This window comes from Tachysurus fulvidraco, chromosome 23 (assembly GCF_022655615.1).
Source record: "Tachysurus fulvidraco isolate hzauxx_2018 chromosome 23, HZAU_PFXX_2.0, whole genome shotgun sequence".
Taxonomy (NCBI): Eukaryota; Metazoa; Chordata; class Actinopteri; order Siluriformes; family Bagridae; genus Tachysurus; species Tachysurus fulvidraco.
Window position 1 is genome coordinate 3842617 of NC_062540.1, and position 23637 is coordinate 3866253.

Genomic DNA, 23637 nt, shown 5'->3' on the forward strand with positions numbered 1-23637 from the left:
CTTTAACAAAAAAATAAATAAATAAAAATGAATGTGCCGTTAAATACATGGACTCGAGATGATCCGGGGTTTAAAATCAGTGTTATTTTTGAATGTAAAGCCACCTCGATCGATTATAGATTGCGTCACCATCAGGTGACACGCTGGCTTTAATTCTCACCTCTGGGGTTGGGGACGAAGAACAGAATAAATGAATGATAGGGTTGCTATGGTTTTTTTCTTAGGCTGTCCGAGGTCAATAGAGGACTTTAGGTTCTGTGGAGTCCAGAACTTAAATCTGGTAGCTTGGCAGCCCTGGGATTAGAACTCATGACCTTCTGAACAGTCCACCATCTTATACTCAACCCTAACTGATTAACTGAGCTTGGTGTGTTACTTAAAACCACATGAACGTTTTCACCTCTGAGCTCCGATACTGGCGACTCCTCCCATTATATTAAGTCTCCTGGTAAAAACAAAACATGTCTAAAACTACAAGCACCTGAGAATAACACACACACACACACAAAAAAAACTATCTGGAGTCAAAATATGTTGGAGGGAGGGAAGGAAGGAATTATTTCCTGTCTACATTTTCGGAGGACCAACAATCAAAAGGTGGAAAGGAAAAAAACAACAACAACAATGCGTTAAATACTTATTTATTGAAGGAAATTTGGTCCCCTGATTTAAAATAAACCGTAACATTTAAAATGCAAGTGCGCAAACATGTTAAAAGGCATCCGTGGGTACAACCTCACACACACACGACCTCGATCGCGTCTAAAAGAAACAACTTTCCAGATTCAGAGCCTCTAACTGTCACAGCTGGATGACTGCCAAGTCTCTGGACTTAATGCTCCATCAAAGAAAAACTACTGTGTGTTCCGATAATAATGAATAGTATGAAATGAAAAGTACAGAGGTGCACGAAAGTCCTAGAAAAGTGAACTTGACCACAATAATAATGATCGGTGGTGTAAATGATACCCAATGATTTCTACCCTGTGCTTTTTCCTTCACTGGCTTTTTCCACTGCGGGAATTTAATTCGCATTTTGCTTTAACTGTTAAAAAAAAAATTTTAAAAAATAAAAAAAGTCAGAATCTGTAAATCTCTTTACCTCTAACTAACAGGTGACATGATAAAAGATGCTATAAAATGCTACGGAAAACATTAAATGGTCAAAAGCTATAAAAACAGGTCATAGAAGAAAATGAAATAAAAAAAAAACACACACACAAAGTACCAATAAAAATAGAAGCTTGTGCATCTCTGTCATGAGGAAATCTGGCTCACTCACTGCACAGGGATAAAAGGAGGACCGGTGAAGGTGATCCCATGCAAGTCAGTGGAATTAAACAGACTTTTTTCATTTCACTCGTTTATTTTTAACTGGTCAGTCGTCGTCGTTGTCTTCGTCGTCGTCGTCGTCGTCTTCTTCGTAATAGCGGTTTTTCCTGATCACGTCCTCGACGCATTCGTCCTGCTCTTCCTCGCCATCAAAGAATCCCACGTCCTGAGAGTGTTTCTGCTCGAACCCGGAGCTGGATTGGCCCTCGCTGAGGGGAGAGGAAGGAGGCGTGTCGTCCAGGGATGTACTCTGGCATGTGAAAGAAGGCGTCTCCTCCTCTTCTGGCTGATCTTTCTCTTCAGTGGCTCCGTCGTCACACTTACGTTCGACTTCTTCCTCTTTCACTTCCTCCTGTCCAGGCTTTTCACTTATTCCCTCTTCATGCAGGAGCTGGGGCTGAGCTGGGGGTATCAGACTTGGTGGATTGACAGCCGAGGTAGGCCTGCTGGATGAACAGGGGCGGCTGCGCTCTGGAAGTGAGGCGCTCCTGCGGACGTCGGAGAACCCCTCTTTTTCAGCACAGAGTGGGCTCGAGTCACCCTGAGGCAGGGCTGAGGCAGGGCTGGTGACTGCAAAGGGCCGGCTGCGCTCTTTAAGCGAGGAGCTCCTACGGGTTTCCGGGAGCTCTGCTTTTTCAGTACACAGTGGGCTCTTGTCGCCCTCTGGTGGCCACTTTGGCCGGCTGGGACACACGGCAGCCTCTTCAGTCAGTGCGCACCCACCGCTTTGAGATGAAGCGTCCTCGCTGTCTGCTCTTGGAGGCCAGGAAATCTTCAGTCGTCTGGTTTCCACTGGTTTCTCCATCCTCTCTGATGCATCTTGAGCCCGTGTCTCCAGCGACGCAGTGAGGACGTTAACCTTAACACACGGAGACTCCTCCACCATGGGACTGCTGGCGTTTGCCAGAAGCTCCTTGCTGTCCACCTGGTCCTCTGCGTCCTCTCCTCGGGTGTCCCATAACTCCTTGTGGGGTCGGAGTCCAAAACCTTCGTCATAGTTCCCCTTAGCCTTGAAGAGCTGGCAGAAGTGCGGCTTGCAGTAGACGACGTTGTGGAGGGAGGCGTAGTTTGCCAGGCTAAACAACAAAGGATAAAAATGGAAGGAAGTGAAACTAATTGCTTTAAGGATTCAATTAGAATTTTTTGGGGGTTTTTTTTCTTCTTTTTTTTTTTAAGATGTTTTCACCTCAGCTTTGTGTTGCAGTGAGTGCAGCGGAAACAGGAGTTATGATAAATTTGTTGGTTGGCCACCAGTCGCTCCAGGGGATACACGGTCTTCGTGCACATGACACAGCTCTCGCGTTGGGGCAAACTGAACTTCTACACACACACACACAATAAGCATCGTCTCTCACACACACTAAAAGTTTTTCATGTGTATCAAATGGTATTAAAGGTATCCACCAGTGATTTGTAGTGTACATGTGATCAGAGAATCGAACAGATCAACGACTGCTGAATAAAAGACCTTCCGAGCAAACGACCTCTAATGTATATTAGACTCCGAACCTGATCTGCCTTGTGTAGCACAGTATAATAAGGATACGCCACTGATGTAATATGTATATGTGCTTTACACAGAACACTGAGGAAAAAAGTGTCACCTTCACCGGTTTGTTTTGCTCTGAAACAGGAGTAGCCACACTGGAGCCTGCAGAAAGAGGAAAAACTTTATGAAGAAGCATCACAACTGAAACGTGAAGCAGAATCAGTGTGTAATAGTACAATGGAAAGGCACGGTGTCATTTAAAGGTGCGATAGGTTTTCAGACACCGGAAAGGTTTTCCGGGTTTAATCGAGTGAGAGGAAAGCGGTGGCAGATGGGGAACTAACTCGGTTTCACATAATGGAGGTAACTATAAATGGATAAAAAGTACAGTGTGTCGAGTTTATAATAAATAGCAGGAAGTGTAAAGCGGCTCACTGTTATCCGTGGTTGGAGTTTTTCTGCTTTCAGGATCAGGAGAGGAGGGCTACACACACACACACACACACACACACACACACACAATTAGTAAAGAAACAAATGGTGCCCTCTACAGGCCAAACACATTACAGCAACAGCACAGCAGCACATACCACATCCGGCAGGACTGGAGGGACATTTTCCTTCTGCTTGACTCTATAAGCTCGTGCCTCCGTGTCCACTTCACTCTGGCCCTTAAGGGGAAGAAAAAAAAAAAGAACAAAACGTCACAAACCTGCAACGTCGACAATGAAACGGCGACTTCACGACTCGTCACTTGAGCACAGGAAAAGCCATGAACTAAGTGGACTATCTGATTATAGAGAGTTGAGAAAGCAGGACACTCACACAAGAGGACGAGGACACGTCTTGTTTAGACACTGCAGCCTGATAGAGGGCCATTCTCTCCCTGAGGGGCGTGGTCTCCACCGCTGTCTCAGACACTCCTGAGAGAGAGAGGTGGTGTACAGGACACAGGGTCAGATTAGGAACAGGAAACACATTTCCACAGTAAGCTCTCGATCACTTACAGCCAGCAGTCAGCCCTTTCCTTTGCTCTCCTGACTCTGTTTTTTTTTTTCCTTTCCTGACTCGTGATAGCACTCGCACAAAGAAAACAGTCACAGAAAACTTTTGCACTGTTTTTTTTTCCTGTACCTTTGTCTCCGAGATCCATTTGGTCAGGGTCACTTCCTGAAGGTTGTAGCGACTCTTCAGAAACCTGCACAGATGAAACACTGGATGAGAGACACATTCATCAGAAGAGGACGCTGTCCTGGGCCCTAGCCTAGCGCTGTCCTGAGCCCTACTGTAGCGCTGTCCTGAGCCCTAGCGTAGAGCTGTACTGAGCCCTACTATAGCGCTGTACTGAGCCCTACTATAGCGCTGTACTGAGCCCTACTATAGCGCTGTACTGAGCCCTTGCACTGTACAGGACGGTCGGCTGAACGTTTCGACTCAGAAAACATCACGTTTTTTCCACCTGAATGAAAAGCTTCCCGGTTACAAACGTGCTCCGATATGTTTAGGATAAACGATTATCTCATTTACCAGATAATCGATGAATAAAATAATACAACATAAGGAAAAACTGGAACGGGTCTCATTTACGCCAACCTGGTGCTGTGTGTGTAGACAAGCTGACGTTTACATTAGGATAGAATTTAAACTTGTATTGATCGTATAAACTCAGGGGTGCATGTGGGAGAAAACAAAGCCACAGTCCTGTGCCGTCCTGTCAGCCTACAATAATCTGCTAATGAGCTCAGGATAACAGACACACTGGAAGGCGCCAGCGTCTAGCCACCACACACACACACGCCTCTACACCTGGACCTGTTGGGAGAAGCCCAGACATCACACAGCTGCACAAACCCCGGGATTAGTCTGCTCTGTGCTGAATGGAGAAGAAATATCATGTGAGTGGAGATAAAGAATAAACAGCAGGACAGCGTCTAGTGTCCAAGTTCAACAGCAGGTTCTTCAGATCCGAACGAAGCTCGTCTGCGAGTTCATGTTACAAGCAGTGAGAGATTTTGGCGATTAAAGTTTTAAAGGAAACACGACTGGCTGCGGTTCATCATCAGAGCGTCCCTTCTCCTCTTTTCACTAAAGGAGTCGGTCGGTCAGTCCGTCCTGCTGTTCTACAGCTGTGTAGCAGAGTCACGTGTCGCTCTCTGGTACGTGAGACACGGCTTCAACATAAATAAACAAATGAAACAGATTTGAAATAAATGTAATTTTAACTTTTAATGTAATTCTAGCACACGACTGTTCACTTATTTTTAAGATGACTTTTTTCTCCTTGTTTTCAGCAAATAAAACATTTTTAGGATTGCACATTTTTCTGCTGAGCAAATAAATAAATAAATAATTTCACCGTCTGCTGCCATTTGAACCCAAACTAAATTACAACTCAATGCAACAACAAATTTACCAAGAAAATTCAAAGAGAATGAAGGCAATTCATTTTCAACCGCTCCACAGGCAACGTTCCCTCGTTCGATCGATGAAAGAAAAAAACAAACAAAAAAAAAAAAACCAGCATAAAAGTCTAGTGTTAAAGAAAACTGTACCATTATTAACTCACCAGACAATTAAAAAGCAAAGCGGTTTCTACACAGACTTCTGATGAGATCTACAAGAACTTGTTGAAACACAGCAGCGCCAAAGACGTCCTGCGGTCTTCTGTCTTATCTGGTTCGAAAGGCCGCGGTCAGATTCCTGATCCTGCGACAGAGCTGTGTGTGACTCTGACTTGTACTGAGAGCCTCAGGTTAGAGACAGGGAGCTTGCCTGGGTTTTGTTGGCAGGAGGAGGAGGAGGACTAGGAGGAGGGAGAGGAGGAGGAGGATGGAGCAGCTGGTAAAGCTTTCAGAAAAGAAGGGGGGGGGGTGTTTGGTTCAAATCTGTGCTGTTCCTCAGCAGAGAAGCTTGAGGTGGAAGACTGCAGAGCGAGTGTGTGACACCGGGAGAGCAGGAGGCAAACGCAGCACAAAGAGCACGACCCAAGCGGGGGAGCAGTGAAGACAAAGAGCTCTTACATTAATCTGATGTACAAAAGAGCCTGAGGATCTGACACAGACCCGACGTGGAGGAACAAAAAAAGCTCAATACGAAACGAGTGCCTTCTGCTCTTTCTAACACCGCTATTAAAAAATAAATAAATAAATAAATAAATAAATAAATCAGGGATGTGTTTAAGGTTTTATTTTAAAGTTGAAGCTGTTTTGGGCTCGTGTACAATTTCAATGATGTTCGATGTTGTGAAGACATAAATCTGGACACACCCATGACTCCCCTCATCCCACCCCCTCATCCCTCACCCCTCCCCCTCTGCCACACCCATGAATCAAACGGCAGAAACTAAATCAGACGCAGTAGCCCGTCTGCATGCCCCTCCCCCTTCCGACCGCACGGTTCACGATACCGTGTGATGCATCAAAACTCATTCGCTTCTATCAAAAACGATTCGGTCAACCACTAAAAAAAAAACAAAAAAACAATTGTCTATTATTATTAAACATCTGGGGCGTATAATCGAGTGGAGAAAAACAAGTTCTCCATCACCGTTGGTGTGACTCATCACCAGAGGGAAGAAAATTGCTCAGTGGACGTAAGACACGAGCCACGTCGTCGTCTCTGTGTGTACGAGCTCTTCTCAGGATTTTCTGCATGTCCTGAACTAAATACATGAATTAGCCTTAAACTGTTTTCATTAAACTGCCAACCTAAACAACATGATCTAAACAAGCACAGCCAGTAAGGAGTCTAACTGAAAGCAGTGCCATGGCGGTTGTTTTCCTACAGCAGCGATGTCTACTGTATGTAGATCAGGTCAAAGAGAGAGTTGAAGTGAAAACCTGTTTTGTCCGTCCGTCCCCCCCATCCGATGTCCCATGGGTTTCCCCAGACGGTCAATCATCATCAAAAACTCACGAGCTACTAACACACGGCTCATACAGCAGTCGAACATAATGCAGCGGAGCGGTTTATACCCAGAACTTTAATCTCTGTGCTTCCCTCATGATCGTCCCTGCAGCGAGCAAAAGAAAACGTCTTGTGTTGTGCTCATATGAATCCTGATCCCATGACGGCACCCCAGGGAACATCCCCGCACCCTGATCCACGGCTCTATGACCTCTGGTGACGTGACCTCCGAGCTTCTGTGTCCCTCTGGATGGTATGGGGACAGACTCCTGACCTCACGATGCAAATATAACGAGAAGCAAGTTGATGTAACGTGTGTATACGAGGACATTTATATCTACAGACATTCCTTTAACGAATAATAACCTAAAGAATTATGGATACATGATGAATCTAAAATGAAGCCACGTGCGAGCGGGATTGAAAGTTAAAGCTCATGGAGAATATTTTCTATAGCTTATAATTCGATTCTTCTTTTCCTTCCTGGTTTTCTCTCAGCCCACAAATCCCTTCAGAGGGGGACACAGAGCTTCATTGTCTCCGGTCAGGACTCGTGTAAACTTTACAGTGCAGAAGAAAGGAAGACACCACAGGAGAGTGTCTCTAAACCACCCCACCCCACCCATCCCTCTCTGGCAGTCCACCAGAGTGTCTCATGTTTACTGAAGGTGCAGCAAACTGAAATGTGCGTTTTGTTGAGGAAAAAAATGTTTCATGCGAGCTTTCTGACAGACAGTCACGAATATGGAGAATACAGACGCTTTATCTGGCACGAACAAATAACGAGTCTTAAATGGTTACAAAAATGAGTCGTGATGTTTTTCAGAAAGCTTGCCAGGGCATCCGGTTCAGACCGGAGGTGTGTATCAAGACTGTGTAAACACACACACACGCATAAATGTGCAGTGTGTGTGTAGTCATATATAAAGCCTAAAAAATAAGCTCCAAATTATTCTTTCACTTGTAGCATGTAGCTAGTGAGGTAGCCACCTTTACACAAACGTTCTACATTCATCTCTGTCTGAGGCAGATGATGACCAGGAGTCGTGTTGCCGAGGTCAAGGTTTTTTGCGCTAATCTGTTGAATTAAAAAAAAAAAAAAAAAAAAAAAAGATATTTATTCTTTTGCTTTTAATTAAATGGAGATGCAGCTGATTGGAGCGCAGAACTGGACCTGCCGTGACGTTTCACCCGTATTCACAGCACATTGTTTAGCAGATGGAATGTGATATATGTTGAAGCACGTCCACATTTGCGTATTAGCTACGTTGTACTGCAAGAGTCCGCTCCTGGTAGGTCACTCAGCATTTATTAAAACTATTTGACAATCTGGGACTTTTTCAGGTTCAAACGCTTGTTGACTGCATCGTGGCTCGTTTACATTTATGTCATTTATCCAGAGAGACGTAACTTTATCTCTGTTATACAGCTGAACAGTTCTTGGTCTCTGAACTCACGAGCCTGTGATCAGCAGTGAAACCACTGAGCTTTCACTTCTATTTCTTGGACCCTGATGAGCCCAGAGACATCTCAAGCACTCACCTTGCTCTCGAACATCATTTTGAGGCTGCTGAGAGGTACGTTGGTCTTGTCCCTGTCCGCCGTGTCCCTCTGTGGAGTCTTCTCCATCTCGTTGACCTTCGAGAGGAAGTTTGCGTGGGCCGAGTTTGTGGACCGTGGCGGAGTGTTCGCTGATGGAGTGTGAGGAATCTGGTCAGAAGTGAAGGGTTGTTCAGCCTCCCAGCGCTTTTTCAGTGCGCTCAAAGTGCCGGGGTGCAGAGCCACGCCTTCCACGGCCTGGAAGACAAATCACGTGCGTGAGAGTTTGTTCAGATTGATCAGATAACGTTTAGAAAATTCCTTCAAAAATGAGGCTTGCTCAGTATGCAGTTGTAAACATGACATTTTAAACAAATTGAACAGGACTGTTTTTTTTTCCTCCTCTAAAAGTCAAATAAAAGCCTGACGGAAACCTGACAGAAAGCAGATGTTGCCCAGGGAACGATCCTCTCCGGTCAAGACAAAAGAAAGGGGGGAAACACGGAAGAAAGCTATCCGAAGAAAAGTGTTTAACTTACACGTAAAGTGATCTAGTATCCCGATGATCGTTAGATCTTTCGTTTGTTTGTTTGTTATGAAGGTCGGTAAAAGCCATCAAACTCGCAAGTGTTTAAAAGGCAGCAGCTCCCTCAGACCGTGGAGGTGGAAATTAAAAAAAAAAAAAAAAAAGAAAAGAAAAAAAAAAGCTGTTCCAGATGGGAAGTGTTGGGAAATCCCGGCATGAAGGAGTGAATCCACCCCCTAACGTCCAGAGAGAAGAACCGGAGTAAAATGTCGAGGAGGGGAAAGAAAGAAGTACGGAGAAGGACGAGTGAAGCAGAGAAAGAATCGGGAATTCCAAGTGTCTGAAAAAGAATGCGGAGAATGTGTCTCCTATCACGACCTTCCGCTCTTACAGCCAAACACTAACAGTACTCAAACCTGTATGCTGTTTTTTAACACACACAGGAAACCGAAACAAACACTGACCAGTAGATGGCCATCATTTCTCTTGTGCTTTAACATGCAACATCATCAATCCCCTGACTGAACCTCTGCTTTTCCCTTTTGTTTACATGCATTTATTTCATCCTTTCGTCCATATATTTTTATATTTATATATATATATAGCAAAAAAAGCAAAAAAACTTTAATAAACATAAAAGCTTTCCCTAATAAAAAGGACACACACAAAAAAAACCCCCACACTGTCAAAGGCAGATAAGAAAAGAGAAGGGATGTGACCAGAAGAGAAGAGAATAAATGAGATGTAAATATAAAAGCGAACTCTGAAGTCGACACACTGCACGAAATATTGTTTGAACATTCAGTATATACACCGGTCGGTCGGCGCTGTTTCTGTTTATTGTCTTTTGTGTATTGCATTTTTTGCACTTTTTGTATCGTCTTGTAACTTTATGTCTGCACTGTCTTTTGTCCTGCACTGTCTTGTTTGTCTTGTCCTGTACCCGGTTGCACAGTTGCACTTTATGTGGCCAAGACTACTTACATGTCCTTAGCCCTGTCTGTGTGTTATGTAGCACCTTGATCCCAGAGAAACGTTGTCTCATTTCACTGTGTACTGCAACAGCTTTATATGGTTGAAATGACAATTAAAAGCTTCTTGACTCTTGACTTGACTTGACACTCTTCAGGTCACGGTGACCTTCCTCTTTCTGTTTACGTCTAAGCTTCTGTAAACGTCTCCTCGCAGTAAACTAGACCGACTAGTGCTTCGTTCAATAACAAATAAGGTGCGTCTCACGTCGCACATCCCACATACTTATGCCCAACGGTGTTGTGCAATATAAACAGTGTGAGTTGTGTGTGTACACACTGAAAATTACAAGAACAACATTACATCAAGAACAAGGATGATGCACTTATTCAAGGGGCTACCAGGTGCTGACGCTAGATCAGAGAAAAAAAACAAGATGTCTGATGACACTGTGGTGGACTCACTAATGTCTTTTAGATTATTTCATGTTGTGGGATTTATTTTTAAAAACTCAGTGTAATTAAGTGTACTTGATGTCATCCGCCACGGACCGGGAAACGGCTTAAAACCTCCGGTTAATAAAGTACCGCTGGTGCTCCATTTGAGACGATACAGTAATATTTTCCACCCGATCAGAACGAAGAATTCGAATGCGTTGTGCTCGCAGTTGAATTCTTGCCTCACATGATCAACCCACACCGCTGCCATGTCCAAGCCTCTTTACATCAGACCAACATTTCACTGTAAGAGGAAACAGTTCCTAATGTCTAACAAAGAGGTCTGCGGGTCTTCCAGTCGTTTTATATTATTTACAGTAAATAATTCTTTTCTCTTATTACCTTCTCTATGGCTATTACTCCCTCTCCTTTAAATCAGACGCAGGGCTTTAACGGCTGTAACTCGCTCTCTTCTCTGTGGGACTGATTGCTGTAGTGACTGTTTACTGGCTTGACAGAACAGAACGAACAGCAGCTCACATGCTGTAATGCCTGGAGCTGATAACACACAGGAAACGGAGTGAACCTGCAGATTAACGACAGTAAACACGGATTAACGCCAGTGCGGCGAAGAGGAGACCAGTGGGACGTCGGTGTGTCACGGTCTGTAATACGATGCCGATTTCTCGATCCTCACGTGTTTAATGCTCACAATATTCAAATCCACATTTATACTGGAAGTAGGCGTGTTCTATACAGGAAGTTACAGTGATTTGCTTTGTCTGATTGAAAGCCCTATTCCCTAGAAACAGGAGGAATTTCCAGTCCGGGATTCCGACAGCAATTTACCGGACGGAAATTTGATGCTCTGTGGAACTTTCTGGAACGCTGCCAGTGTTCCGTCTAACATGGCTGAGTAATAACTGTTAAACAACAACATCTTCCCTAAAAAGATTAAACCGCTATTTAGGCTAGATGTGACAACGGCATAAGGTTGTTTTGGTTTTTAGGTTTGTTACACATGCAGGACACGCTATCAGCATCGATTAGAAACCAGAGATATGCTTCACGGGAAATTATATAAAGACGACAAAATAAAAAAATTCCTGTCTGTCTGTATCAGTCTTTTGTCTGTATATCGGTCTGTTTATCTGTTGTTGTCTCTGTAGGTCAGTCTGTCTGTATGAATTCACTGAGATGTTGAAAACACAGGAAACTTGTCCAAATTATTTCAAAATAAATAAATAAATAACTAAAATATGAAATAGTTGCTCACCTTTTTCTTGTCTGTGCTGATCTCCTCTGCTGCTTTCTGGTACCTGCACAGAGGTGATCAGATTTATACACACCTGATCATTTAAAGCATAAAACAAGATTGACGTCAGGTGGTGAAAGACGGGATGCGGACAAGAAGAACCAGAAAAGAAAGAAGGAAGAGGAAGTCAGATGGAGCAGGAAGCATCTAAACTGGGATGATCCTGATGTTAATGTGACAGGATGTGGACATGGAGAGCTGATCCTATATCAGTGCACAAGACACTTGGGGGACATGGCGTTAAAGAATAATAATAAACGGATGTGTGACGCAGCATGACGGCAAAGCCGCTCCGTAAGTTGATTCTTTTTCTGTCACGGCATGTCCCGAAGTCTGTTATTCCACAGCACTTCGTTAACAAATACAAAATTGGATTTGTTAGCGAACGACGCGTTACGTCGTAGTTGCAGAGAGAAGATTTCCGAGGATTGCAGAGCTGTGAGTCACGGCTGGATGAAAATGAGAACAAAAGAGCAGTGATGGAAGTGAAAGAGGAAAATAAAGCAGGTTTTCTCAGAAAACAGAGAAAGCTTGAACAAGTGCAGGCGTCAGCACACGGGATCGGATACGCAGTCAAGTACGTACTTTGAGAACCGTTCCGCTATGGCGCTGTTTTTCCCCTGCGGTCCGACTATGGAGAGCTCTTTAGCTGTGACGCGGAGGGACTGGGAAGCCCACTGCCTTCTGTTGAACGAGCTGACTGCCATCTCTGCTCCTCAGACTGGACTGAAAAACAAAACATCCAGATGGTAATAATTCAGAAAGAACTTTATCCAGGTGTGGTGTGAGATCGTAAGCGATTTGAGGTCATGTCTGGATAAAGACGCACAGGTACAGTACCTGTCCTGCTATCTCAGACAGGAAGTGAGCCGTCAATGAGTCGTATCACATCCACCTGCTGCTATGAACTTTTAGTACACTGACACACACACACACACACACACACACACACACCGAGCTACCACGAAGACACAGATGGAATCAGGACTGTCACACACCTCCACAATGCACTACAACAGAGTGACTGCAGTCAGCAGTAAACCTGCACAAACATGTCACACACTCATAGCTGAGATTTTTATAAATCAGCCATGCGTGAAAGATTTTATTAAAAAAAAAAAAAAAAAACTTTAACCTGCACGGTGTGAAAGTGTTTCGCCTTTCTATTTTTCCTAAGCAAAATGTGCCATAAACAGAATTTTGTTTAAAGAGCTAATATAAGAAAGTAAAACTTTTTCCTTCTCATCACACAGCACAAGGTGAACTTTGATCGGGATACTGTACAGCCACGTCTTTATAAAACAAGAAAGAAATTCAATGCGCGTCATCCACCAAAAATCAGGGGATCATCAAGAGAAGAAAAAGAAATCCCAGCATGCGAAAGGTTTTCCTGCGGCACCACGTATTTCTTTCGACAATACTACCGCCACATAAGGAGGACATTTTATTGTACGGTTTATAAAAAGAAATGTCTTCGAAGAATAAAGAAGTGCAATAAAATATAATTGAACTTTCATTCTGCTGTTTCTAGGCAACGATCCTATTTAATAGCCAAAAAAAAAAAAAAAAGAAGTGCGTTAATGATGTTGCATCACAAGATCAGCAGAACTGCTTTGAAATGTTTACTAGATTTTAGATTTAGTGACATTTCATCTGTTTATGTTTAAATGGTATTCACTTAGCCCTTATCTAGAGCCACTGATATTCGATCTCGTTTTGTATGGCTTTAAAGGGTTAAGGGTCTTGCTCAGGGACCCGGTGGTGGACGATTGTTGGACCTGAGATTCAAACTCACAATCGAGCAGCAGTCCGATGCCTTAGCCACCAAGCGACCACGCCTCCCTTTTTTAATTCCATTGTTCAAACAAGATCTTGGCCCAGCCTGAAGGTCCAAACATCTTAGTGATGCAAGTAAAGCGACCGTTTGTCACTCTGACAGAACCCTACAAGCCCTGACACGACATCTGACTCGCTCTGAACTCATGCTGAGTCAAAGCCCAACAATGTTTTTGTAAGCTCTTTCTCCCGGATTTTGCCGTAAGCACTTTAAGAAACGGAGTTAAAGAGACTGAATTCCCTCTGAGGTGCTAAAGCTGTAATGTTAGTCCAAACCAAGTGAAGGTAACGGTGTGATTACAGATGGAACTGTAAGGATACTTACAGCTGTTAATGGTGAAGTGACTGAGATTGGGTTAAATAACTAATCAGAGAAGACGGAGAAGTCGGCCAGGGCAGCTTGAAATTTAAACCCTGTCGTGTGGAAAGTAAAAAATTATATACATACACACACACACACACACACACACATCTCCAAATTTACATATGGAAAAAACAGTACGATATTTTTGGTTTTGGTGACAAACAGTAATGCCTGTAGCAGTGGATGATTTCTGATACTTCTAAAACACCATGTTTAAGATGTTTTATTCATAACTGCCTGGATTTATTTAGTTACTTATTTCTAGAAAAGAAGAGAGAAAAAAAAAAGTTAATCTGTGCAGAACACGGCTCACAGAATGAATCACCATTCCAGAACCTTCCCCACAAACCCCTGGCGGGTCAGAGGTCGGTGTCTTAAAACATCTGATGAAACCAGGGGTGTGGGGGCGGTGTGTTGGTCATCGACCCTGATGATCTTGCTACATCTTTCCCGGCTTGAAGAAGCAGGGAGGAAATGAAACACGATGCGACTCGAGAGCTGTACTTTCTCTGATGAACGCGTTAGGACGAGTGACGAAAGAAGAAGAAGTAGAAGGGGGGAAAAAAAACGGTTCCTTGAGATATCTAGCAAGTTTCATGTGGTTGACCTCAGCCTTACCTCAGCGCTCCAGCATGCTAAGACAGGCCACTCCTGAGCTCCCTTAGGACGTCGCGTCTGTTCCGACTTCTAAAGCCAGACAGCTGCAGTGGACGTGTTCAACATGACCAACCCTTACGGCAAAAGACGTCTTTGCAGAATTTTTTGGCTGCTGTATTGTAATTGTTATTACTACGCAATCCTTTATAATCATTTTAGTATTGCTTTTTATTTCTTCAACATGCATCTGAGCAAAACTGGTCATTTAATGTGGAAAAAAAAACCCAAACATGTGGATTCACTGTTTCACTGTTTATATACACAGCTGCTTTTAAAAAAAAAAAAAATGCTAAGCTGGAAAAGATTTAAAAAGAGAAGATGAGATCATGGATTGGAATATAAAGCTATAAAAAGGTCCCTGGAGATAGAAGAGCTGCATGAATATAAAATAAAAAAAGCCAAGAGTTTCACCAAAAAGCAGAGACAAGCTCAGAACTTAAGTTGGTAAGTAACTTTTAAAGCTCCCAGAAACTTTAAGCCATTTGTAGAAATAACTTCAACTAGACGAATGCAGCTCTAGTGCTTTATCCTGTCAAAACAATGCTTTCTCCAAAGAAAGAAAGGAAAGTCAGCACCTACCGTGAGAATGTGGACTGTGTGCTGAGTTAATCCTTGCCTTCAAGCCAAAAGTCAGTCAAGTCTGCAGCTTTCGGTTTGTTTCAGCTGTTTCTGTCCTCTTGTGAGTGTGCTTGCTCTCGCTCAACTCCCAGACTCTTAAGTTCTGTGTCCGTGTGTGTGTGTGTGTGTGTGTGTGTGGGAGGGTGAACACTTTGTCTCCTCCCAGCCAATAAGCACACTGCGTCTTCTCCCACCTAGCAGGTAAGTCCCATGCACTCCGAACACACATCATCCATCTAGCAATGACTCAGTCCTCAGTCAGTGTGGGAATATTCCCGGACAATTCCAGTAAGTCTCCACCCACTTCCACTCCACTCCACCCAATCAGACAGCACACTTCTTGAGAAATTGACTGGAAACAATCGCTGCTGAAATCTCAATTCTGATTGGCGTTGATTAATTTTCTATTACTGTAGTCTCGCATCCTGCGATCACGCCTTCTAATAGTCTGTGCTATTGTTTCTATAGTAACTCCCCCGAGACGAGCATGGATTCTAAAGTGAACATCATAACGGTTAAAACCGTTACTTTAACAGATAAAAACAGTTTGTGTAAGGACTTTTATTTATTCCGATGTAAGGAGTCTCCAGTGTCAGTAGGTTTTTCTCCACAGGAAAGTGTTTAGCACGGAACAGTTTACGAAACTCGGAATCCTGAAATCGGGAATTTCTAATTCCGAACTTGAAACTCAGACTCGAGGACCGTAAACATGGACTACAAAATTCCTACGGAAAAATACTGAATGCACACTTTCTTGATAAATAGATAACTTTCATTTGTCTTATTAACTTCTACAGAAGGAAAGAGAGAGATGATGCTGAGGAAAACCCACAAAATAGCTGTTATGCTGTAAACGGAACTTGTTTCATAAATCATTCCAATTTGTAATTCCTGGCAATTTTCTGTTGTGTTCGTGTCAGGACGGAAAGATCATACAGTAGAGTCATAAATTCGAGCGGGGATTTTCTCTGCTGCCGTCTTAAGAAAACACGGTGGAAACGACGGCAACAAGCCGATTACCTACGCAAAATACGATCACGCTGGACAATTACGATATACGTAACGATAAAATTGAGTCTTTTCACACCAGCTACGCATTCTTTGTTCTACTCTACTTGGTAAGTAAAGTTAGAAATCCTTGCTGTATTTTTTGTAGTTAATTAAGAGAAGTTTTACTTCCATTCAAAATGCCTTAACCGCACCAGAGGTCATAATTACAACTTCCCAACTCTCACTCACTCACTCATTTTCTACCGCTTATCCGAACTACCTCGGGTCACGGGGAGCCTGTGCCAATCCCAGGCATCGAGGCAGGATACACCCTGGACGGAGTGCCAACCCATCACAGGGCACACACACACACACACTCATTCACTCACACACTACGGACAATTTTCCAGAGATGCCAATCAACCTACCATGTATGTCTTTGGACTGGGGGAGGAAACCGGAGTACCCGGAGGAAACCCCCGAGGCACGGGGAGAACATGCAAACTCCGCACACACAAGGCGGAGGCGGGAATCGAACCCCCAACCCTGGAGGTGTGAGGCGAACGCGCTACCCAATAAGCCACCGTGCCCCCAACATCCCAACTCGTAAATACAAATTTCTGAGGAGGTCTTGAACCCAGAGTAAGAACAAAAATAAAAACCACTTCGGAATATGATGGTAGTGGAAAACACTCGACTTAACACTCATATTCCTCACGTTGTGCTGTATAACACAGTGAACGAGGACACGACAAACGCTTATATCCGATTTCGGGTGTGACCCTTTTCTGGCTTGAGCAATAAAAATCAAATCCAATTTGGAAAATGTTTAAAGCCGATATTCTTACTGAATCAAAGTGATCTGTTCTGAGTCATCAGCTGAGGACAAAGCAGAAAACTTTCAAAGAAGCAGAATTCCACTCCATGGTGGAACTGAACACTGAAGTCTCATCACTATAATCCTGATCACATGAAGAGCATGTGTGAGAGAAGATTTAGTCGTCCGTGTGTTAAGACAACACACTCGACACAGAAAAACATCCAGGGTCTTTAAGGCAAGTGTTCTCAAAGATGGTGTAGGCAGGGACACCTTTTGCTGCGATCGATCGATAGATAAAAGCATTACGCTCGTGCCCATGAAGCCAATCTTCTTTCTTAATATCGTCTCAGGTGGTTTTCATTTTATTTTATTTATTCATTCATTCTTTTTATATATATATATATATATATATTTCTGTGGAGCTGCCTTGTGACAAGGTCCGTTGTTAAAACGCTATAGAAATAAAAGTAAATTTAATTTAATCTGAAGTTTTCTACAAAACAGGTTCTCTCAGGGACTCTGTATAAACACGTTTGGTTAATAAAAAAAATTTGTACACTTTCCAAACTATTGAACGTGGAACGAGAAGAAAAAAAAAGTAGTATTAACACCTTTAAGGTGTGTTAACCAGCACTGACAAATGAGCCCACTTAGCATATAGGCCACATCTCAACATCTCTTCAGTTCTCCTGTGAAGCCGTGCCACGCTCGCATTGTTCCATAACACACTGGAAAGAGGCATGGAGTGTAAACTTCTGCTAAACATCCCGAGGCACTCGTTCACCTCAGCATACAAACAGGCAAATATTTACAGGTCTGCAAGTTTACATTGTTCTCTCGGGAAGGTAAATCGCTGAGCGTGCATTTTTCATGGCTTCAGACTTCCCACAAAGATTTGTTCCAAACAACCCGAGCTCTATAAACCACATGGGACTGAGTTTGTTGCACTACTTGTAAAAAATTTACACTTCGTAACCTATGTGTGCGATGTGTACCACAGCGGATTTGTTTTACGTTTGCTTAACCAACAAAGATGTGTCTCGCTACACAATCTCTGCTGAAACATTCAAAGCAGGCGACGATCTGTAAAATCAGCTCAGGAAAGCGTATTCTCTTCTATGGAAATGGAAGCAAAAGTGAAAAATGAGAGGATGTTTGGTCACGTTGATGCAGATCTCTTGATTCCAAGTGCCTTTCTCAGGCTTTTTGAATGTTTACTTTATTTTTCAATTCATAATCAGAGTCACGATTTCAAGCTCATACACGTCTAGCCATCAGGCATAACGTAATCCTTACCGAGACATTTATCTGAGTCATCTATAACTAACAATCAGAGAAATGACTCTCAGCAACTACTGCTTAAAATAACATGACTGATGCTCGGAAACTTGGAAGACACCATCCATCCATCCATCCATCCAGGACGTCTTTTCAGAATATTCTGACTAATGTCTTTGTTGATACAGTATTTATTGTGAACACAACTTCCTTATTGACATAAAAAGAAATTGCTGAAATGGTGCCACGGTATCTACGTGATCACCTGAGAGGTTTAACAAAAGACTAAGTTTTGTTGGCACGATTTGAAAACAGTAACACAAAACAATTGTCACTTGTCATAAAAACTACTGAACTTACCTTTATTTACCTGTAATCTTTTTGCCTCCTGTCCTGAAAAAGGGTAGAACCTCTGAGGTGACGAGTGTTAACTTTAATAAAATCACAAACAAACAAATAAATAAATAAATAAATAAATAAATAAATAAATAAATAAAGTGCCTAATAGGACCACAAACATCTATTTCATGGCATCTACTACATTTTTAATATGACTGAGGAAAAAAATATATATATTTATTTTGAAGCAATATGGCCACAGGGAACCTGAACATGGTGCTGATTTGGTACTATATTGGTACTATATTACACTTTAGTTTTGTAATGCTGCAGGACGACATACTGAAGTCGTTATGCTGATAAACCATTTGCATGCATTTTAATAGTTCTTTTGAATATGTACGAGTTAACAAAATCTAAATTCGAAACCAATAAACAAAATCTAAATTCGAGCTGCACTATTTACTAACTCGTAGTCACGAGACATTGTAAGGTCGAAATATTATCTCGATATTAATTCACATCATGATGGTCACGAGAAAACAACAGCAAAAATAAGATAAACAATTTAAGGTTAATTGATTCATTAATTAACTAACAAGGCGTTTCTGTTTGAGCACGAGGGTGACTTCACAAGATTAGCATATTTATCATCAGCTCACGATACCTTTAGATAAATCCACACGAAATTGAATATATAGTTTGTTTGTTTGTTTGTTTGTTTGTTTAAATAACAGACAAAACACTCACTCACATTAATCCACTTGTATCAGACACCTCAACAGCAAACTCACAAACAGCCGCTAAACTCGACCAATGACGTGATTCGCTCGTTACGCTCATTAGCATATTCATCGTTACGCTCATTAGCATATTCATGAACCACCTGTTTTCATATAACAACGTCTTTAATGGCACGTGAATGGCCTTTCATCAATTAGATTTATTGCTTTATTATTTAAAAAAAAACAAATAAAAAAAACATATTTGGGTATTAGCTGTACAAATGAAGTACGCTTTGTGTTGTTAATATACACACATTTCTGTACTTAGACACCACATTTTAGCCTCATATCTGCTGTACACTATATTTCCAATTATTATTTTCTTTGTATACAGCTATTATTATTATTATTATTATTATTATTATTATTATTATTATATATTTTGCATGTTATACATTTAGGGTGACTTTAAAAGACATGAAAAATAGACATTAGCTAATTGGCCAACTCTGGTGCAGTTCCAGTTATGTTTGATTAATTTGCGCTTTTCCTGTTCAAGAAACCAATAAATAAATGATGTTGTTTTGGTCTTTTAATTTGACCGCAATTTGTTTCTTTACTTTTGATTTTACTTCGCAATGTAAAACGTTTTGAAAAATGTATAAACATTTGTTTGATTGTTTGTTTATTATTTCGTGTGGGTGTAGTTTAATCCTCCTACCTGCAGGTGGCAGCAGAGACACCAGTGTTCACTCTCATTACAGAAACGAGGAAAAACACGGACAGGGAAAAACACAACACAAAGACAATACAAATATTAAAAGTGCTCAAATATACCTGGGGATTTAGTTTATCTTTCCAAGCTTTGTTTTAAACTTTAATTTACTCAAACACATCTGTGTATAAACATAACATACGGACATGAACTAATGCATTGAAGAGGAGCTGAAAGTTTAAGACCCAACAGCTTTGTGCAGGTAAATGAGATGTTTACACAAAGTGCTGAGATTTATAGACACAAGAGACTTATTACAGTGTAAAATACATTAAATATAAACACTGTAGGTTGATAGAGAATCAAACAACAAACACAGCAAACTACAGACAGTCTTTATTGTGTGGTTTTTTTTAATTTGTTTTGTAATGCAAATGCAGCTTTATTTAATTCGGTGAACACGAAGCTGTACTTTTCTTTTTCTTTTTTTCCCCAGGTTTTTAGTACTAAAATATTTATTTCATTGTGAGGAAAGTCTCAGGAGGAAGACTTTTATTTTACAAAATAATCCCGCGTCGTTTTTTAATGTAAACTATCAAGTAAAAGCAGTAAAATGTAAGATTTTTCAGACCTCTCATCAATAATGTAGTCAAAAAAAAAAGTTACAAAACAATGAACCAAACACTTTTCTGTTCTATTTCTGACTTGATATGTTTGTGAAAATGTGGAGCTGAATTAATATTATAGAATGAATCATCTGTCTTGCTCCGAGTCCTGTTTAAAATAATCAGGCTGTAGCCAAAATCTCCTCCAAACTGCATGAACAGTGTTGAACTGCATTAGAGTTCAGTCTCAGTTCATTAACTCCAGCTGTGGACAAAATTTTTTTTTGAGAATGACACAAAAAGCAATTTGTATATTTTGCAGAATGTTATGAAGAGGGATTTTTATAAATAATAAAACACCTGGTGTTGGAGTACTGACCAGAAGGTCATGGGTTCGAATCCCAGGTCCACCGAACTGCCATTGCTGGGCCTCCTGAGCAAGGCCCTTAACCTTTAATTGCTCAGCTATATAAACATCTGCTAAATGTAAGAGTGAGGAGATGAATTACAATGAAATGAAAATGAGGCGACCGGAAGCTTTAAATGGAGGGTGGTGCTGGAAATCATTGTTCTAAAAAAAAAATAATAAATAAATCTAAAAACACTGAAGCAGCAGATTTTGTGGAAAATTACTATTTTTGTCATTCTCAAACCTTTTGGCCATGTCTGTGCTTGATGCACTGTTTAACAGCGTGTGTACGAGACATTATACTGTATAAGTCAACCATTATAAAGTCAACAAGGACAAATGAGGCTGTTAATTAGCCAAAACAAAATTTAAACCAGCTATGTTGAACTGTTAAGACGTTGTCTGTAGCATGTTTAAGTTAATGAACAACAACCAAGAAGTCGTCCTTTAACAGTTGGTTAAAAATGGATCAATTTAACAAAAACAGGTTTGTTTGAGTATATTAAGGACAACTTACAGCTAAGTGCTGTGATGAAAATATGTTTAAAGTAAACACATTTATTATTCATTATTTATGGGGGTGTGTGATTTTGTGTCCGTTTATTTTAATGCTTGATGATAATGCCATGCCTAGACATGTTTATCTCTTGTGCAGAGAACCTTGTTTTGTTTTGTTTTGTTTGTTTTGGTTTTTTGTTTTAAATCTTTTGCTGTTGTAGTCTCGAATCTGATTGGTCAGAAAGTGTTGACTAATTTTCTATAACTTCAGCTGTGAGAGTGGTTCTAGCTATGGCTAGGTTTGTATAGTAGCACCTTAACCGAGGACTTGTATTGTAAAGCCTCAGTATAATATGAATCTATAATAATAGTAGTAGTAGTAATAATAATAATAATAATAATTATTATTATTATTATTATTATTATTATTATTATTATTATTATTATAATTAGTATTGTTGTTGTTGTTGTTATTATTATAGCTTCTCTAGAAACTTGTTTTTTTACCTTTCATCTTATGGCACACAGTGTGTTGTTATTGAATTCAATGGAATGACAAATCTGTGTTTTGAGAATAATAGAAAATAATACATTTTAGGATCATTCAGGAATAAATGAAACGGCGCCCTCTGTTGTTCGTTAAGGAATCCTGCACAAAGATGTTTTAGTTTTCTTCACAAAAATGTGTTTCCAGTATATTACTCAGTGTTCATGTGGTTAATACTACACGAATCCTTTAAAAAAAAACCTATGAAACTTCACAGCACTATAAATTATACATCTCTGTTTTTTTACTAGAATTATTTAGAACAGGATGGATGAAAAGCCAGCAGGTGGCGCTAGACTCCTACAGAAGTTTAAACTACAGCTGATAGATGCTCTATGTGGAGATCCTGACTTTCTGCTCCAGCACTGCCATTCATCCCACTTACTGACCCAGAAGCAATATGACCACATCAAAAACACTGCGATGCCGTGGGATAAAGCTCGGGACATTCTGGACTGCATGATGAACAAAGACCAAAAATGCGTCCAGAAATTCCTGAGTATTTTAAAGGACAAAGACATACAGGAGGCATTTCCTAAACTGGAATTTCTCCACCAGGTTCCTCAAAGCAAATCGAACATTACAGGTATCGTACCAACCGTGAAAGATAAATAACAACAGGCAAGATTTAAATTGGAAGAAGAATAGTTTATTGTTAATCAATTCTCACCTTGTAGGGAAGAAGAGGAAAAAAAGCAAAGAAAAGGAACCAGAAGAAGACGTTCCCAAGAATCACACATGCAAAGTTAAAAAAAGTATGATTTCCATACTTAGGGAGCTTCTTAATTTTTCCCCCCCAAGTCTTTCCTTCTACCACATTTTAGATTTTCTTTTAGATGTGATCTCACTGAGATGGTTCTCTTTCCCACCAGGCGGCAGGACGGTGACGGAGAAGGAGCTCATGACGGTGGCTCGCTACATCGGTGCTAACTGGAAGGAGGTGGGCAGGGTGGCGCTGGAGATCCCCAGCATCAAGCTGGAGCAGATCGTAGAGGAGAACCCACGCAACCTCAAAGAGCAAGTCTTCTGCATGCTGCGTGTCTGGAGCATGAGAGAGAAGCATAACGCTTCAGCCACTCGTTTGCACACGCTCCTCACACAGGAGGAAATCGGGAGCATTGACTTCCTGCTGGAGGACAGCTAGAAATAGCATTACTGCTTTCTGTTCTTATCACACATGCATTAGTAATGTGGATTTGTGATGATTTTAAGCACCTGTAAATATATCATGGGGTCTCAGAATAGCTACTGTATACTGAAACATTTCCATGCTTGAGTTTTATTATATTTTTATTTTATTTGCTCTTCATCAGTCCACAAGAAGTTTCTGACCTTCTGAGAAGTTTCCATATGTGCAAAAAAAAAGGTACAAAATTGTGTTTTTGTATGTTTATATATACATTTGTAGTTTTGTACTGATTGCAGAAAAAAATATAAAGAAAATCTTTCTCTCATCGAGTTCTACAGAGTTCGTTCTTTTTTAACAAAAAAAGAAATTCCACAGGATTATATGCAGAATTTCAGACCCAGAATCAACAGCGAACATGAATTGTGTCCTTACTTGACCTGCTTACTAAATCATCTAGTATTAGTTTATACAGTTCAAACCGGAAAAACAGAAACTGCTTATTATGCCAAATTAACGAAGCTTTGAAACGAAGAACGCTGAAATAAATCCATAAATAAATGAGTAATTAAGAGACATATAGTCATGTCTAAT

At 41.1% G+C, this 23637-nt stretch overlaps 2 protein-coding genes across 11 annotated transcripts; one reads left to right on the forward strand and one right to left on the reverse strand.

The window, feature by feature from the left end:
• Nucleotides 1-625: 625 nt before the first annotated feature.
• lima1a (LIM domain and actin binding 1a) lies at nucleotides 626-19309 on the reverse strand. 10 transcript variants are annotated; one of them, XM_027144864.2, is made up of 12 exons: nucleotides 19173-19252; nucleotides 18440-18510; nucleotides 12102-12242; nucleotides 11478-11520; nucleotides 8270-8524; nucleotides 3956-4019; nucleotides 3647-3744; nucleotides 3412-3492; nucleotides 3257-3305; nucleotides 2937-2983; nucleotides 2519-2652; nucleotides 626-2408 (listed from the first exon to the last, which is right to left on the reverse strand). In XM_027144864.2, the coding sequence occupies exons 3-12, from the start codon at nucleotides 12221-12223 to the stop codon at nucleotides 1379-1381; spliced, it is 1923 nt and encodes a 640-aa protein (XP_027000665.1). In that variant the 5' UTR covers nucleotides 12224-12242; nucleotides 18440-18510; nucleotides 19173-19252; the 3' UTR covers nucleotides 626-1378. The 10 variants fall into 10 exon arrangements, with proteins under 10 accessions (XP_027000665.1, XP_027000670.1, XP_027000668.1 ...); XM_027144869.2 differs by having other exon boundaries at nucleotides 18440-18472; nucleotides 19173-19241; XM_027144867.2 differs by having other exon boundaries at nucleotides 18450-18510; nucleotides 19173-19240.
• A 577-nt stretch (nucleotides 19310-19886) lies between these two features.
• On the forward strand, nucleotides 19887-23371 carry zgc:174906 (uncharacterized protein LOC571548 homolog). The gene is made up of 4 exons (XM_027144734.2): nucleotides 19887-20120; nucleotides 22169-22503; nucleotides 22595-22672; nucleotides 22790-23371. Exons 2-4 carry the CDS (start codon nucleotides 22185-22187, stop codon nucleotides 23059-23061), a joined length of 669 nt encoding a protein of 222 aa, XP_027000535.2. The 5' UTR covers nucleotides 19887-20120; nucleotides 22169-22184; the 3' UTR covers nucleotides 23062-23371.
• Nucleotides 23372-23637: the final 266 nt, after the last annotated feature.